This window comes from Rhea pennata, chromosome 8, assembly GCF_028389875.1.
Source record: "Rhea pennata isolate bPtePen1 chromosome 8, bPtePen1.pri, whole genome shotgun sequence".
Taxonomy (NCBI): Eukaryota; Metazoa; Chordata; class Aves; order Rheiformes; family Rheidae; genus Rhea; species Rhea pennata.
The window spans coordinates 25,576,478-25,594,882 of record NC_084670.1 but is presented as its reverse complement, the minus strand read 5'-3'; the positions used below and the strand labels follow the sequence as shown (position 1 = coordinate 25,594,882).

Sequence of the window (18,405 nt, the reverse complement as noted above, 5' to 3'; positions counted from 1 at the left end):
AAAAATAGTCAATGTAGTATATACACAAAGGCATCTGAAAGGCAGAAAAGGCAGTGTGGTTTTGAGGTATCCTGAAAATCAAGAGGCTAGGATATAATTTGGGTGCAGCGCGCCACTTTAGTGGTTCAGAACAGTTGTAAACCTAGTTGATTTGATTGAAATATATTATCTCTTAATATAACTGCTAAGCAGGTAAAATAGAGATTACTGGTTAAATCAATCTTTCAGTTAATACGTAAATCAGATCCTTACACCAGCAGAACTATCACCTGCTAATATCACGGCTGAAAGTACTGTTTGTAGATCACATATGACTCTTTTCAAAGGAAAGACTTTCAAAACACCCAAACATGTTAAGAGAATAATTCAAGTGACAAAGGGTAAAATGTATGATGGGAAGGTGATCCTAAACACAGACATCACAGATGCTGAGAGTTCAAGATTTAATGGAAACACTTACTATCACAAAACATTAGATAAAATAAGAACCGATCGGCACTAAACTCTGTACATCAAACTAATGGACACTAGACCAGCCGATCTGAGGGAAGCTCTTTGTGGATGGGCAGGAAAACAAAGACACTAATCACTAAGATGAATCCTTCCTGCTTGACATCAGTAGTTTTTTGTCCAGGTGAAGAATGTCTTTTTTTACAAGGCACTAGGGAAGATGGACGTAGGGCACTGAGATTTGGTTTGTCTTCACTGATTTCAGATACTTAATTTTGGTGTCTAAATTAGCATCTCTCAACTGCAAATAGCAGGAAACAGGCACAAGCACAATGTAATCTGGGTTTTAGGTAGGCTGAACTGTGCTTTGGTCATGCCTATCTCTCTCCACCTGCTGAAGAAAGAGCCTAGGATAACACCACTGCTAACTTTAGCATTTCAATAAGGTATCTAAAATTAGATGGGTTGAACCTAGGCTTTCACATTGGAGATGCTGAGATTCCTGCAGAAGAGGCTTGCTTTTCCTGTTTCTTCTCTTTCTCTCTCATTTTGCCCCCAGACAAACTTTATTCTTCTTTAATTGATGTTTTTTTAAGGTACAGGATTAGAGAGAGAAAAAGTTAGTGAACAGATAGCACTAGAGCTGGAGCTTTAGACATAAGGTTGTGTTTTGCAAACTTTTAGATGAGGAGGCAAAAGCAACATGGAAGGGAAGCAGGTGGGTTAACTCCTTGAGTACAACTCTTCCAGCTGCTCACTTCTGCTAGGTGGAACTACAACATCGTCCCACTTTTTGGTCCTCAGCAACATATGGCTGAGGATACAAGCAAATGAAAACAGAGGCTATCACTGTAATATTAAGATGTAACTAAATTCTCTGGATGAGAAACTGAACGCAGATATTTCAATTAGCAGTTAAGGACAGAAACCTTCTTCCAGTTTTAAAGGCATTTCTTGAAAGAGCATTTCTCTTTCCGATCCTTTGGGAAAAATAAAACTTTATATATGTAACAGTATGGCTTGTCTACTTTCTACGAGAAAGGCTCTCAGAGAGGTTGCCAAAATAGGTTATATAATATCCAAAGCAGGTATCTGTCACCAGTTTCACTTATCTAAAAGGCCTCTCAATAGGATAAATCAGAGGCAGACGTGTAGGTGATTCTGCCCTGAAAAGCCAATGTTCCAAGGAATGCTAGCAAAGAAATCTAGAGTAATTTCCTAACCTTTATCTATTTTTCCACTCTTTTTGAGATCTTTTCAGTCATGGTAATTAGTGGAGAGAGTTCTCAAGAGATGCTTACTGCAGAACTCAGAGAAAGGCAGGCAGCTACACAGCTTAAATTCCTAGAACGAACGTCAGAACTCTGTCACTGAGATTTCCAACAGTCCTTCACTTAAAACGATGGAGAATCAGGAGCATCATGGAGATCAGGAGCAGAGAGAGAAAACACTGATAAAAATGTTGAAATAAAAGATAAAAGCTTTACAAAGATATACTGCTTCTTTTCTGCTTCAGTGTGTTCACTGACTAAACGAAAATCACTCACTGTCACTATTCAAAGATGATACCTACCTATATCATGGGGTGGCCAGGGTTAAGCAATGTGGTAATTATAGCTCTACCTGATACTATGTATTCCTGAAAATAAAAATGCACGTGATACACCAAAGCATCTAAAGTTAATAAATTACATAAAATCCAGATAATTTTTTAGTTAAAAAAGATGCATGAAGTACTGCTTAATTTCTAAAAGCTCTTCTGTCCTAAGAATCAAGGTTTCACACAAGGCAAAGGATATGTGTACGCCTGTAGTATTCAGGAAAGATATCAGAGCCACAAGAGGGCACTCTCGTAATCTGCAATTCGAATTTTTGCTGCCTAGATTTTTCACTTTTAATTAAAAGGAAAAATGACTGTTTTGCAGGATGAAGAGATCTTACTTGACACACCGAGACAAAAGATTTTTCTCCAAATTAAAGGCAGCTAATGATATCGACAATATTTTCAAATTATACCACATTAAGCAAACATTTTCTGTAAAATATAATTTTGAAGTAAGCTTCAGTTAATTAGTAAATTCTGTTTCTTTCACTGAACATGAAACGTGCTTTACATTAAAAACTTATTAATTATTACTGTTTATGATATCTGACAATTTGTTATATTTTTAGTCAATGACAGTGAAAGTTACCTCCAGTTGTAAAGCTATTATTTTCTGCGGATATTAGGCATGGATGTGGTACCAAACATATCTGAATTCAAATATACATAAAGGTCTTTAATCTGAGCTTTTGTATTTCTGGAATTATTGGGGGTGGGGTCTGCTTTTTTCTCTTTTCTTTTTTCTAAAGGAGTCATTCCGTTATATAGAATATGCATATCCAGCATTTCAGGGTCACAAGAATTTCTAAACCTTCTGTGCTCTTTTTATGTTTCTGGGAAAAAAAACTTCACAACAGCCGACTCTCATCACCTTTTTCAGTTTAGGAGGGCAATCAGTTACTGGAAGCCCTTTGTAGCTAATGATTATGTCATTTATTTTACTGGCCATTGTAAGGGTATTGATAAATGGAGCACTCCTGAAGGTAGGGTTATTCTGAACACATCTTCCTGCCTGACACTTGTTATCTTTGTTGAACAGATGCCAAGTATATCCACTGCAAGCTAAATTACATTTTCTCTTTATTATGAGATACTGCAATAAATCTGTAAAAGCTACATTTGTAACATACTTTAGAAAGGAGGAAAAAATGGTAATTCTGTTCAGGAATACAAAGAAAAAAGTTTAGACAAACTTAGTCTTTATTTCCTTTATGTAAAAGTGCTACTCTAAAAATGAGCATTTTAGAAACATTTTAAGACACTGAATTTAAATCCAAAGTCATGGAATGTAGTTCACTTGGCTATTTCAGTATATGAACATTAAAGTAGTGCTGAAACACATGGAGTCCGGGTAAATCCAAATGCCCCAGTTTTCATTATGGCTGCAAGTTAGTGCATGCCTAAAGGTACAGGTATTATACACACTTCCTTAGAGCCACAGATGCATTGATAAATTATTAGTTATAAAATGAACTTATAGTTGTTAGTCAGTACTCTGTAAATCTGCAAGAATATTCTATTAGTCACTAAATACATTAGGAATATTTAAATCCTGAAACACTCCATTTTTAATAAGCCATCCCATCACTTGACAGTAAATTTACAAAGATCATATAGTGACCTCAAATAGGCCTTCCTGACATTCCATCTATACTCTTAATAAAGATGCTCTCTTTTTCAATATATAGTTATTTTGAACAATTTTGTAGAGATCTCATTGCATTCAGGCCCTTGTCTGCCTGGAAATCTGCTTCACCTGACTGTATATAATGAAAAGGAATTAAGACAGATTATGCAAAACTGAGCACTCAGTAGTTTAACAGATATATTAGCAAACCTCGTCAATAGTTAAAAGGACTCAGTAATATAGTTGGCAAGATAGGCAAACAAAACTGAAGCAATCTCATACTTACATGAGATTTAAGAATTCTAGCTGGAAATTTCTTATTTATGTTATGTATCTAATCTATGTAGGAGATGCAACATATCAGAGGCATATTAGATCTAGGCATGAAACAGTTAACAGCAGTGCACATGCCAAGGTTTTAATAAGGCTTAACAATAAAAAGCTTCAATCCTCCACTTTCACTAGATTTTGTTGTGGTTTTCCCTTGCTTAGGGCAATCCATCTGTTAATGTTGACTTGCAATATAGTTAAGCTCGCACACATATAAAAAGCCTAGAACAGCTAACCTAAGCAGGAGTAAGCTCAAATGCATATTACAGAGATAGAATAACTCATCTCAGGCAAAGATTAATATTTTGTGTTTGTGTGCATGTGTGTCTGTGCGCGCACATGCACACATGAGTGCAATCAGGTTCTCTCTTTCTTCAGAGGAAGGACTTTCAAACTATAGGAGAGCAAGCTGTTCACTACAATTTGCTATAACACATTTAATTATTTATCCTCCGATTAGGTTTTGACAGCTATTCTGCATGCTATAATTTGTTTTGATTTACTGTTAATTTTTTTTTTAATCTATTGCAGGTCTAGCAAAAAAAATATAATAAAACTACAACAGCAGTGATAAAGCTTAGTAAATACTCATTGTTAAAAATTGCTCTGCGCTGTGACCAGTGCTGGTATTCTCACTGGGCCAAACTGGCCTCATTTTCAATAAAACTAGAGAAGTATCCTTTCCCTTGAGCCCTGTTAGGCTGAGGCTGCAGTTGGAACTGTCATCTTCACACAAAAGCAAAGGGGTTGGGTTTTACAAACGCAAAGCCTAATTGGGAGATCTTCATGGCTGTACCCTTGACATTTATTAAAGCCTCATCAACAAAACAGGAAATAACCATACTAATTAGCAGACCTGCATACAAACTACTATTTGTTGGGGTAAAAAGCAGATTCGCTTTCTACAGTAAAGACAACCCTTCCCTTCTCTCCCCCCCCCCACCCGAATATTGTTATGAACCAATCATTAGAATGGCCTTTCAGAGTGAAAGAAACTTCTGTATTATATACAATGCTTTAAATTGAAAAATATTTTATAACATTTCAGGTAACTATTAGTTGGTATTTATGTTTAACTGTTTCCAAGCAGTTAAGGAAGAAAAGCTCAATGCATGGATCTAACATGAAGTAAAGTGCAACACCAAATTCCTCATACCAACTTGTTATTTAAATTTTCTAGGATAGAAGAAGGAGCAATAAAATGCAGAATTCTCTCTTGTATGGAAGTAAGACCACTCACTTTTGTTTTTTGTTTGGACAGGTTTTTTTGAGGTAGTCAAGTACACTGATGTCGCAACTTAATTAGCAGCAAGAGATTGTTTTAAATACTATCACAGTTCAAGAACTACTGTGTAATAGTCAGGATTGTCCTTATACTGCTGCTAACAGTGATAGGCACTATTTTAGAAAGCTTGGTGCAGATTCCTCTGCAGGACAGAGTTACAGAAAAAAAGATTAAAACTGACAACAGTAGCAATCTATGAAATTCACTTGTTTTAAACTAGTGGTACAAGATCAAATATAGTCTTTCTTATACACGTACACTTGTGAATACCTAAATTTATATAAACATAGACTTCAAAATCACATGTAGAACATAGGTTTCTTGCTTAACTGAAAACTTAAAAGAACAAAAATAAGAGTAGCAAAAGTAGTCTGTTAGTTTTTAGAAATATCTCCTTCATTTGAGGAAAAAGTGAGACCAGCATGAATGAGAGGTAAATGAAATTGTGCAAGACCGGAGTTCTCAGGCAGTAATCACAATTTGTTCTTTCCTGCCCACTGGGCTCATGTGACATTCAGGGCAAGAGCTGGGGAGAAGACACAGGACACTGCTCGCAGCAGGGCAAAACACAGGGCCATTAGTAACACAGCCTTGCTAGTAAACAAACTCTGTATATACACACATACATTTGTATCTATACATGCACAGACATATGTATGTATGTATAAATATTTATGCGCACATATATATCTGTGTGTGTGTACATACATATAGATATGTATATTAAATTATAGTCTAATACCCACTCTTTCTGCCTTGTTTTCAAAAATAAAACAGAACTGGTAGAAATAAGAGCAACAACAATATTAAAAGATACACCAGTATACAGCTGTATGAACACAAAACCATACAAAAGTCCAAGTGTTCTGTCAGAATACAGGCCCTCAGAAAAAATACTAAATTGTACTGAGGTAGATTTTATTTTTTCTTATACCTAGACTCCTGCACTAACTGTAAATAAGGTGAAATAGCATGCAGGACTACCAAGAAGTAAATGAGTAAATCACTGCAGTTTTCTTCAATAAATGCAGCCCATGAAAATTCACTTGACTATAAAGAAGCGTATCTGTATTATGTATTTACAGAGATATATACAATCGTAGATTCACCTACGCTAATCTGCGGATGTTGTTTTATAATGCATTAAAAGCTGTTCAGTGCCTCAAGCTACCAAATTGTATTATTGGTGGGGGGAGGGGGGAAAGTTACTATATACTAAAATGATAGTCATCTGTTATCATTATCTCTATATTTTAAGAATCTATTCATGTTATCAATGTTAAAGTTGTACACTCATATACTTAGAATTGTTCATCGTCTCTCGTGACATTCAGTGAAGACTGTACATGAATCTACTGTATATAGGTTCTTCAAATGCAAGTATCGTATTTGTCTGTATATGAAAATATACTGAGAGCACATAGTACACTTTATTACTGGCCGAAAAACAAACGTGTACAAAGTAAAACCTGTCTATAGAATTAAAGTAGAAAGTCTCTGTATTATTTATAGCCCTTGACTTTAATACTAACATGCAATTTCAACAATATTTAACAAATCAATAATTGCATCAATTTTCTGATAAATCTCACAGACTTTATATTTATAGAGGGTCAAAACTAAACTGAATGTATTACTTAGAGAATTCAGATTTTTATCATTGCAATATCTAAAGTAAAAAAAAAAAAAAATCAAATGTTATTTCTCTACCCACTTCTTATCTGGGGAAGAAATGGATTAAAAATCCACATATAAACATTCATTGCATGTATTAAAAACATGCAACAACAATATAATGTAAAAAGTATAATAAAGAACATACTATAGTATCTTTCTACTGGCAATAAGTATCTTTTTATATGTGTATTATACTAACTATCTATTGGTATCTTTGGAATAAAATTGCCAAAATGAACGTGGTGATACTAAAACACTTGCCAAAGTTGAGACACTATACCTGTTACTGCAAGTCAGAACTATTAAAGGAATTGAGAACAAAAGGAGAAGAGGTCGACAACATATTAACTAGCTGACTTATTAATAAAATAACAAACGATATCTATCTGAGCAATGTTAAAGGCCATCTGACTCCTAAATCAATTTACTATAAATACAATATTAATGTATTGAATAAGAATAAGAAACTGAAATAGATAGCTTAATATAGATGTATGAACATTGTAGAATTTGTTAGAAGAAGCCTTTATTAAAAGTAGTATCTAAGATTGAATTAAATCTCTGATCTATATTAATAGATTTCTCTAATGAGAATCCATAAAATGATGCATTATGTTGAGTAAGTTTTTCAGTACATCAGCCCTTCAATACTTCTAGCTATTTCAGCCATTAATGAAAGTCAAGTTTTGTTTCAGAATTGTAATTGCTGTCCAAATAAGTGATTTCTTTGTGCAAACATTTCTCTAGCAATCCACCTGCTTTCTGAATCTCCTATTTTTTCCCTCTCAATGGAGATGAAATACAAATAGCTGTTTTTCTCCTTTCAAATACTGTACTATGACAGTAGTATTACTATAAGAATAACTTTTTATCATACTGTCCAAAACCAACAGTAAACAGATTCACTGATACACTACTGTAAGTGGAAAACATTTTCCTCACATGTACGTGAATAAGTACAGAAGTTTCAGGTGCCTTACCTGTGCAAGCCTCCGTTTTTCTGAGTTTCCTCTTTTCTCATTATGCAATGTATAGACAGGAGCACTTCGTACTGCGCCAGAGCTGCAAGTTCCATACTCTTCCTCACTCTCCTACACAAGAAAACAGATATAAATTCCTTAATTTGTAATTATTATCTGCAAATATACATCTATATTATGCATGCATAAAGCATTCAAAATTATCTTACTATAATCTATTACTGTCATCAAAATACTATCTGTAGTAAGAAAAATCAAATTTAGCTTTTCAAGAAGCTGAATTATCAACATCGCCTTTTAAAAGACGCATTGTTCAAAATGTCTAGGAGATCTTTTCAGAAGTTTCCTTAAAATAGAATGAAATAAACTTAGAAAAGGTTCCTTCTCCTGACAGAAAAATCTTAAATGGAACAAAATTTCCAGTAGAAAAAGCAGCTGTAAAAAGCCTAAAATATGTTTTCTGTTATTTCTGAAATATTACTTTTGCAAAATGAACTATTTCTCCATTTTTAAACATTGCCATTGTACATGCATCTTACAAAACCAAAACAGACAACTACACCTTCTGAAATACACTGTACTGCAAAGACTCTCCCATCTTAAATTCTCAGCTTGAAGCAAAGGCTTCGATTGCGATATCAAAGCAATCAACTTTATGAAAACATACATCCTGTTAATGTATCTTTGAAGACCTCTGTTGTTCTATGATAAAATATGCAAACAATAAAGAGATTTTTCAGTGGATGCATAGAATGACAGATAGTTGCCAGAGGGCTCGTTATGAAAAATGTATTGCTGAAAAAAGGGCTAAGCATATTTCAAAAGTCATTAAAAACACAAATCTCATGTGATTTGTAAAGTATAAGCTTCAAACTGATAAAAGCAGCAAGGTAAGTAAAAAGCATACTACCTACCTTGTGTTTTAACTTACTCTTCACTTCTTTTATTCCTTGTCTTGCATGATTTTTTGCCTAGAAAATTAAAAGGGCATAAGCAGCTTTGTAAGAAACTCTCTGTACTCACAGAACATGCTTCATGAGGCTCTAGGTAATTTTTCTTTTTTTACACTTGGCGATATAAAGGACAATGACCTTTATCACTAATTTCACACGTGCTATGTAATTCATGCTTTGTCAGTATGTTTAAGGTACCTGCACATCAATGTTGTGGAAATATACATACTCAAAAATTCCCTAATATTACTAAAGACAGACTAAAAATGTTTTTTTACATCACTTCTTTATTTGAAATGGTCTTTTAAATTTGAAAGGATATTTTAGCAGTAAGGCATGCTGCAAAAATGTTAAGATTTTCAAGATGACTGCTGCAGTGTTCCAGTCTGGCAACTTGCAGGGCAACATCAATCTTAAGAGAAATGAAGTGATTTCTTATGCAGATGGAGATTTTGCCCAGTGTTGCTGAACAGCATAGTGCTGCTATTTAGAGGAAAATTCTGTATGTATTATAATAGGCAGCCAAGGATCACTGCTGCATAGAAAACAAACCCAAGAATGTTCTTCAATGGAGAGACGAATTACCAATACAGAATAGCATGTACTTGTGCTACTAAAAAAGTAATACATATATTCTTTATATCTGGAAAAAAAAGAAATTAATCTTAATAGAAGGGTTTTTTTTTTCTTATATGAATATGGATAATTCAGGAAAAAAGCAGCGAGGTTTTCAACATAGTCTTGAAAAGGATCATTTTATACACAAGAGCATAAATAGGTGGAATTCACATATTTTTCTATGTTTTTCTGTACCTGGAAATTCTGAAAAAGAAAACCACTTTCTTGATTCAAGAGGTCAGAGATTCTTTTTGATCCTTAAATCATACATCTATAAGCTCAGTAACAGCACAATGGGGTGCCACGTAGCAGATGCTAACCTGAGATTCACTTTAACTTTCCAGTTCACACACTCACTCAGCATTTAGATGTATTTTGGAGTGCTTTGTTCTAACTCTGAGGAATGGTACCAATCACGTTATTTACTCAAGGCTACCAATCAGTTATTCAGTAATTAAGAAATGTGTATTTCATATCTCAAATAAATGAAAACACCTTAAACATATACAGAGCCTCACAGAAGTTACCAGTGTTTCTTGGCATATAAAGAAGTTCACTTAAAGAATATTTATTATCAAGGACATAATTATCAAAATAGAAAGTTGGGAGAAGATTATATAACTACAGTCTAAACTAGTGCAATCTGAAGAATAATTTCTGATAACCTGTTAACCATTTTTTAAATTATAAATGAGTTCATGAATATGAAATACATTTAATTTATTTACCTGTTTCTCTCTTCATGACTGCTGTGTTCTTTAACTGATGTGAAATTAAAAATTCTCTTTGAAAACTTTACTTAACATGCACCACCGTGGTCTGATGTACTGATTTATTCAGGACTACTTATTATGTATCCAACTAGTAAAACACTTGGAAAAGCAAAGGATGAAGCCAAAAGTCTTTTTCTGCATATTTAAAAATCCAACTTTAAATTAGTTCTCATTTCTTTCTAAACCATTCTATGCTGTTTTTCCATAATGGATAATATCTGTTAATTTCACATGCACTATTGGTTAGACAGCCTTTTAAGACAAGCTTTTAAAAGCTCAAAGACCGCATTAAATACGGTCAAATGTGAGTATTTAAATATCATCTTTACAACAGTAGAGGATAGAAAACACTCACTGCATATAGTACTGACACCTTCCCATCTATTTTAGTAGTGCAACACTTAGTGCCAAAACAAAATTGCATCTAAGCCACAACTCCATTTGTCTTGTAAGAACTAAATATCATTAATAAAAAGATTCTCTACATCATGTTAGCATTATATACTAATTTACATTTGTAAAACACTACATTTACACTGAAGTTAATTTTGCAATAGCAGAGTTGTGTTAAAGGATCTTAATATAAATTAGAATTACTATTTTCAGAGTTCATATTTTAATCTTCTCACCAGCTTAGGAAAAGTTTTCAGCTGTGTATCAACTATATAAATGATACTCAAATAACTACCTCGTGTACTATCACTGAAACAAAAATCGCATACTGATGCTTTTTTTTATTGCTATGTACAAACTATCAGGAAGATTCTAAATCAAATCTAAATTCTAGTGCTCTATGAGAACATGAATAAAGCTAAAAATATTTGGCAGACTGAAATGTTCTACAAAATACACTTATAAAATGCCTAGGTTTTTTAGTATTTAGGAAGAATCAGAGGTCATAGGAACTTAAGGCAGTTTTACGTATTAATTATTTGAAATAGATGATCTTACAAATTTATATGCTGTTTTCACAGCTGGAGTGGCTTTGGTCATTGCCGTGTTGATCAGTGCACCACCTTTCTGAAATACACAAAAAAACCCATATTTTAATAACTGCTGGTTTATGTTGAAAATGTTAGGACAACAGCAAGGAAAACCAAACAATGTGCTGTAAAGAAATAGCAATCTTCCTTCTACATTGGTAAGATTAGCACAGCTGTGTTTCCTCTACAACCTACTGTCTACAGCTACACAAGGGTTACAGTATGTCATTATCATAGCTGACATATTTATCAATGCATTCTAACATAATGATGTATTTTCATTCTTCATTCTTTGTTACTATTTCAAAATCTATTCAGAAGTTATGGCTATTCTTCATGTGTTCTTATCATATATTTTGTGTAGCTTAAAAAATACTTTGACCTGATAGAAATAACTGTATCTCATTTAATCACACAAGAATTTTGTTAATCTAAAATAATATATTTTACTAATCCTGTAGAATAACAAGGTTATACACAGGGTCTTCTGTTAGTCAAACTGCACAAAACCATATTAACCAAATTGCTGTTTACTAGAAGTGATAAACTTCATATCAAATCTTACTGTCACACCTAACTGACAGTTATAGAATGTAACATGATAAAGAATGCAGTGAAATACTTGATGGCAGACAGAAAAACATTGTTTGTTTTGGCATTTGTTTTGTGGATGGGAGATTTTATTTAAATAAACAAAAATTATTGATTTACCAAATACATATACCAATGCAAATACAGAGTATATTTAGATTATATTTTCCTTACAAATTAATAAAATTATACCATTACATCAATAAAAAGGACAAAAATTTAAGATCACGATGCTCAGTACGTAATTTTTTTGCAGAAATGAATTATTTATCCAACAATATGTTTATACCTTTACTGTATGCATCCACTGTTGGTAAGATCTTGAATTTCCTGAGATAAAAATATAAAAGAAAACAAAATCAAACATACATTCAACATTTTCCATGTTTCAGCCCTCTTCACAATCTGCATAAAAAATTCCCTTAGAGGATTATTCATTAATTTCATTCTTCCCAGATACACAAGAATGCTCAAGATAAGAATATGTAAGAAAAAAAACAGGTATGTTTTATTTCACATTTTCCATTTTCTTTTCAAAAGCATTTCTTTTCGCCATACAGGTTTTAATTCCAATTGAGGTATAAAGAGAAATTAAAACTACAGTAAGATAGCATACTGCTAAAAATTCTAAGAAGAAAACCACCAACTTAAAGGAAAGAATAATACATAATGAACTGCATTCAAGCATAATGATCCCACTGGGTAAACTTTCAAGTAAGAAAATGACACGGACTGCAGATGGTACCATCTAAAAGAAAGAGGACTAGAGAAAAGACTGAGGATTATGGCACCTCTATGTATCTCTGGTGTAGGGAAAATCATTGTGAATTATTAACTGCATCTACTTTCTTTCACAAAGAGAGAACTCTAAGAGGCAAGCGATAACTACCAGCTTAGTGCTAGTGAAGTATTACTGAGGACTATTGCCTCACTAAGCTGGCCATAAAGGATAGGCTTACATTTTACTGATTGGTTGAAGAAGAAATGAACATTATTTTCCCATGGGGCTTGACCTGGACAAAAGACTGGTTCCCTGATCTCTGAAAAAGTTTTACAGATGATAAATCATTGAATACTCTAATACTGCGAGCTTTTACCAACCATGGATGAAAAGTTCCAAATAAGACATTCAAGTTGACAAGAATGAAGAATTGGAGACAACTTATCAACTTTTACAGGAACTATACAGATATATCCTCGACAACTCAGAGTTCTAAGAAGAGGTTTCAAAAATACTTTAACTCTCTAATAAATCAATTAACAAAGGCCTACATGGAATTATCGCATTGACTAGGGGAAAGTCAAAACACAATCAAATCTTCTCCCAGAACATCTCTGAGAACTAACTGGATTACTGTAAAACGTATTCCCAGGTATCCCAGCAAGTGGAAAAGACTGAGCTGTTTGGACTTGTACTTGTACCAGGCAGCAAAACACTTTCAACTTAAAACCTGAATCCCACCTATGTCACTAAATTCTTTATAAACAATTTTGAGACAGCCAAACTCTTGGGCATGATGGTGCAAGCAAAAGCAATACCAGTTTAGGAAAGGCTGAAAATAATGCCATTATGATCTCCAGTAAGAATGTCAATGAGCAATCCAAAAGCAAAAATAACTATTTACCTCTTCAATTTGGCTCCCTGAATTACTAGAGAATGTAGCATGCAATAACATGTTATCAGGTGAACAGTAACCATTACTGGTGTTTTAATGAAGTGAATTCAATGAACTCTAAGTACTTTCTCTAATTTGACATTTCATAACTTTAAATTCCTATTAACAGTATTCATACATCATCTAGCCTGCAGAGTCAGCAATGGCTCTTCCCACACCTGAGAATCCTCTTTCAGGGCCCATAACTTAAGCAATGACTAGAGATAGTTAAGTGAGATCACAAAAGATTGCAGAGAACTTATCCAGGTTCTAGCTGGGTGGAGAGACTTAGAGAAGGTAGTAAATAAAACAGATAAACATTCACTTACAGAAAAAGCAACATTAACACTGCATATGCACAGCTACAGTTAAAATTTCTGAGACTCAAGCATGAAAATGCTGACTCCTTAAAATAAATTATTACTAAGTGAGAGTCAAGGCTTTTTCACTTCTTCACTGTTTTTCCTCATACAGCTACCAATGATATTAGATCAACTAAAAAAAATGACTGCTGTAGTAGAATTCATATGATTACAGATTAATCAATATATTCAACAATAAATGTATATTATAGAACAGTCACAAATCACAATATTTTTGTATTGAAAATCACCTAAAAGTCTTCAGAACTAGTATTTACTTCCACAGGATAATTCACATCACAGAAAATGAAAGCTTGTGAAAAGGTGCAAGGATAAAATGCAAAGGGCTGACAACTTTCGTTTCATACACAGTCATAGGGAAATAAATCTTAAATACTTAATTGAAAACAAAACTTATTTATAAAAAAAAAAATTAAGCTTTAATTTTCAATTTCTGGTTTAATTTTCTTTACTGGTTTAGTTGTACTTGCAAATGTGGGAAAATGCCGGCTGGAAAAGAGATTACTTAAATACTTTCGATTTGTTTCAGTAATATGAAATTATATTCTCTGTTCTTCAGAATATATTCACCTGTCTTTTTAACAGTTTATGGCTTAGTCTAGCTTTCTGCAACTTTTCTGGAGGCAGGTTTCACCTATTTTTTTAAAAAACCTTGGTCCACATTATAAACTTGATGGGATTTAACTCTCAAAAGAGATCATAGTTCTACCCCATTAGCATCACAAAATGTCACCTTCAATTGCATACATACTGTTAGCCCCGCACTTCATAATGATAATGAGACAGCAGTTATGTAAATAGTGAATATGTGCCTTAAGCAATTTGTCCACAGCCTGGCAATATATAGCTTGTCTGACTTGAAAAGTAAGCAGCCACCACAATCTAACACAGAACTGCTATTGAAGCTGCACATTCCCTCCAGAGCATACCCAGGTGAGACACGGTTCACAAGCTATCACTGTACAGCCAAGAAACAAACTTTATCTAAGTTCCAGTGCAGTTTTATTGCAGCCTCTTGACCCCCCAACTGCAGCAAGCAAAAGAACTCCAAATACTGACATCATCTATCTGAATAATGGATGCTCAACGCCTAAAATCTATTTATCGGGTAGCATGAGTTACCCTAAGAAAAGGCCAAAAGTAGTAAATCTCTGCATAACTAATGACACTTTAGTCAAGAAAGAAACAAATTATGTGCACAGGACACGGAGGGCAGAAAAAGGGAGTAAAAACCCTTAACAAAAGGTCTTGTATGCACTCTGAGTTCAAAAGGGTACTTCACAGAAGGTGTGGTAGTGGCTGCATACCCGTGGATGATTCCTCTGTGTGGATGAAATCTTCTCCTGGGTAAATACACTCACTTAAGAGTAGTCTTGCAGAGGAAGACTATCTAAAGAGGTCATCTGCAACTCAGTGGATTGAGTCAAATCACTCACCTCCCATTTATAGGGAACGCTTCTACGCTACTCTCGAGATGGACCATAAAATAGTATTTGTGCTGTGTCCTGCTTATTTTGATAGCAAATATGATTCCTCAAGTAACAATATAACTGTTACTAACATCTAACAGGAAACTACTCAATAATCCTACAAACAATCAGAATTGGATCTAGCAGGCCTCTTCTATATGGGTTGACTTTGTAGGCTAACTAATGTGAAAAGAAATAAACAACTGTCAGTGAATATAACTGAAGGAAACAATACAAGGAATAATACTTTTATTCAGGAAGCAAACAATCTTTTCTGCATTCCTTCTCAGAGGGTAATCAAAGATTAAATTATTTTTTCCTCTTTAAAGAAGTAGCACATTTGCTGGAGATAGCTACATTTTTCTAAAAATTTAGGGAATCACTCTGACTTTGCACTACAGAAATAATTAATGTGAAAAAAGATAGAAATGCTCTTGGAAAACAGAAAAATTAGTATCTATAAGGAATTAGGCAGCATGAATTTTGAAATTATTTTTAAAATACGTTTTACCCAGAATTTATCAAATATAAGCATGCAGTTAAAAGTTAATGAATCTAGTGATATTTCACTGTATCTTGAAATCTAAGTATTATTTTCCCAGACCAAAAAAACGTTCATTTAGTATACCAACATAACTAGATACATATAGTTATGTGTCCCAGCAGCTAAAACCTTTACAAAAACAAATGGAAACACTGAAACAGAAATAAGATTAGTTACTACTACAATTTAGAGTACATCATGAGGACACAATCATGTTGAACCATTCCTACAGAAGTATCAATGAGTACAAATACTCAAACTAATTCCATACCTCCACAAAAGCCTCCTGCTGTGATTTCTTCTTCAAAAGCATCAGAGAATCCCCTTCCTGTATTTAATTTTGATAGTCGACCATCAATAAACTGAAATTAAAAAAAAAAAAAAAAAAGTCATGCCTGGTTGGCCCTTCTATTGCTTTACAATATTATTAAGTGTGTACATTATAACTAAATGTGCATGTTCAAGATAATATATGACATAAGGATAATATATTGTTTGGAGACGGATTTGCAAGAGTGGATGCAACTAGAAGCTGCGAAAGTGTCAGAATATTGGACAACAATACCACTGAAACTTATTCCACAGTTTTCACTCCATGTATGTATATCATACCTTTCTAATGGCATGAAAATATATTAATTTATTTTCTTATAAATGTTAACTTTGGATTTACTATCACAACCAAATAAAGTTAACTGAGAAATTCCCTGATGTTCTGTTATGAAATAATAAATTTACCCCTTATCATAAGCAAATCTCCCTGTGGAATCTACTTGTGGGTAAGTATAACTGAATCCAAAGCAGAACTTGCTGATATACATAAAAAGTACCTTCAGAATACCTGGAAACATCTCACGATTCTAGTTCAAAGAAATGATAAGCCAGGATGTCTACCTGAAGTCTATTAAAAGTCCACTCTAAGTGCCTGACATGAAAAGTGATCATCTAAGGATTGTTTGGGAGGGTAAACTGGCAAAACCACCCATACTGAAACCGAGGAGGATCGCTGTGGCTTGGTTTCAGAAATGGTGGTAACAGCAACTTGGAAGCAATACTATTTGGCTGGCAGTGCACACGCTGACTTACAGGTTGTTTCATTTAAGCATGTGGGATGTGAGGCCTGAAGTGCCAAAACGAAGGGAGGCATGATGCCAAGGCAGACCCCTATCATCCTCTCCATCTGAAGGAGCATAGCTCATGGTTGATGCAACTGTATTTTTAAGTTCTAACAAATTTGTTTGCCTTTTCCTCACCCACTAACACTTATTTAGGTGCATTTGCGGACACCTATTCCAATAACTGTCTTTATGCATAGATTAGAGCTGCATGAGTATGTGCACTTGTATCTACATAAAAGCGCATATAAAGACTGAAATGGTTCAAATACATCAGAAGGAAGTGGAAATGAGATAACTAATGAGTAAACCTCTCAGAAGAAATGAATACATTCTTTTCAAGAATTAATGGGCTTCAAAGAATTACAATGAGCATATTCTTTAGGTTTAGAATTCTTTCAAGAAGCAACCCATCCATTTTTGTTTTGAAAAGGCTAATTCAAGTCTGAGTAAGATAAAGTGAGAAAGCACTGTCACTGTTTATATACACTGTTTATATACAGTTCATTTTCTAGCAAGAATTACAATTATTCACTGGTACTAAACAGTACATACCAACTAACCATAATTAATTATTTGCCTATGTCATATATTATCATAATTATCCAAAAAATGTCAGTGACGATCTGATGCTTGTCAATGAACAAACTAGTGACACGAAACAAATTACATTCTTAGAGTACAAAAACTCCAGCAACAATATGGCAAGCACAAAGATAACCATTTCTCTTTCTTGTCTAAATTCTTTTTATTTTACTTTTCATTTTACTCTGGATTGGCTTTTTTCCAAATAGGTTTGGTTCATGGTCAGACCACTATGGGATCACTGGATTATTTCACAGGAAGAAGAGATAAGAGCATCTTTAGCTACTGCTATGCAAAAAAACCCAGCCTTTGAACTGTAAGACGTTATCACTTTGAGGAAAGTTATGAATTCATTCCACATTATAAACTAACACATGATTTATAGGCATACTCATCACTTTGTAAAAATCCTATCAACAGAAGGCTGAGAGTCTGAATTTGTGTTCACAGGATTACTTCAATAGAGTATTTAATGCAAGCAGTGACAAAGAGAACCACTAACGAAAAGAATACAGAAGAAATTATCTAAAGGAAATGATAGCTGTACTAGTAGCAACATTAGTAATTATTTCTGAATGATCAATTATTATTAGTTGATTTTAAATAGCTACATAGAAAGAATAGCACTTGGTACTGAAGGTACACTGTATTGTTTTCTCCTCTCATTTTCTAAATTCCATACTCTCTCAGAAAATGTTGGCCCATTAGTTCAAGCAATGCATTCTCTTACTTTTAGATTCAGACATCCCATGCTTGATTCCCACTGTTGTTAAAATGTAATAGT

At 33.8% G+C, this 18,405-nt stretch overlaps 1 protein-coding gene across 5 annotated transcripts in view; it reads right to left on the bottom strand.

Annotated features, from left to right (window-relative positions):
* Positions 1-18,405, bottom strand: part of DENND1B (DENN domain containing 1B) — a 169,268-nt gene that overhangs the window by 16,080 nt on the left and 134,783 nt on the right. For 4 of the 5 annotated variants that reach the window (XR_009959096.1, XM_062581396.1, XM_062581393.1 and 1 more), the window contains 5 exons: positions 16,193-16,283; positions 12,160-12,200; positions 11,248-11,316; positions 8,867-8,923; positions 7,953-8,063 (listed from right to left, as the gene is read on the bottom strand). Coding sequence is in view for 4 of the 5 variants with exons in the window: in XM_062581396.1 (XP_062437380.1) it covers positions 7,953-8,063; positions 8,867-8,923; positions 11,248-11,316; positions 12,160-12,200; positions 16,193-16,283 (369 nt within the window). In the remaining variant the exon portion in view is untranslated. Of the gene's footprint in view, positions 1-5,777; positions 5,843-7,952; positions 8,064-8,866; positions 8,924-11,247; positions 11,317-12,159; positions 12,201-16,192; positions 16,284-18,405 lie in introns of those variants that run through there. The other variant, XM_062581395.1, reaches the window with a different exon arrangement.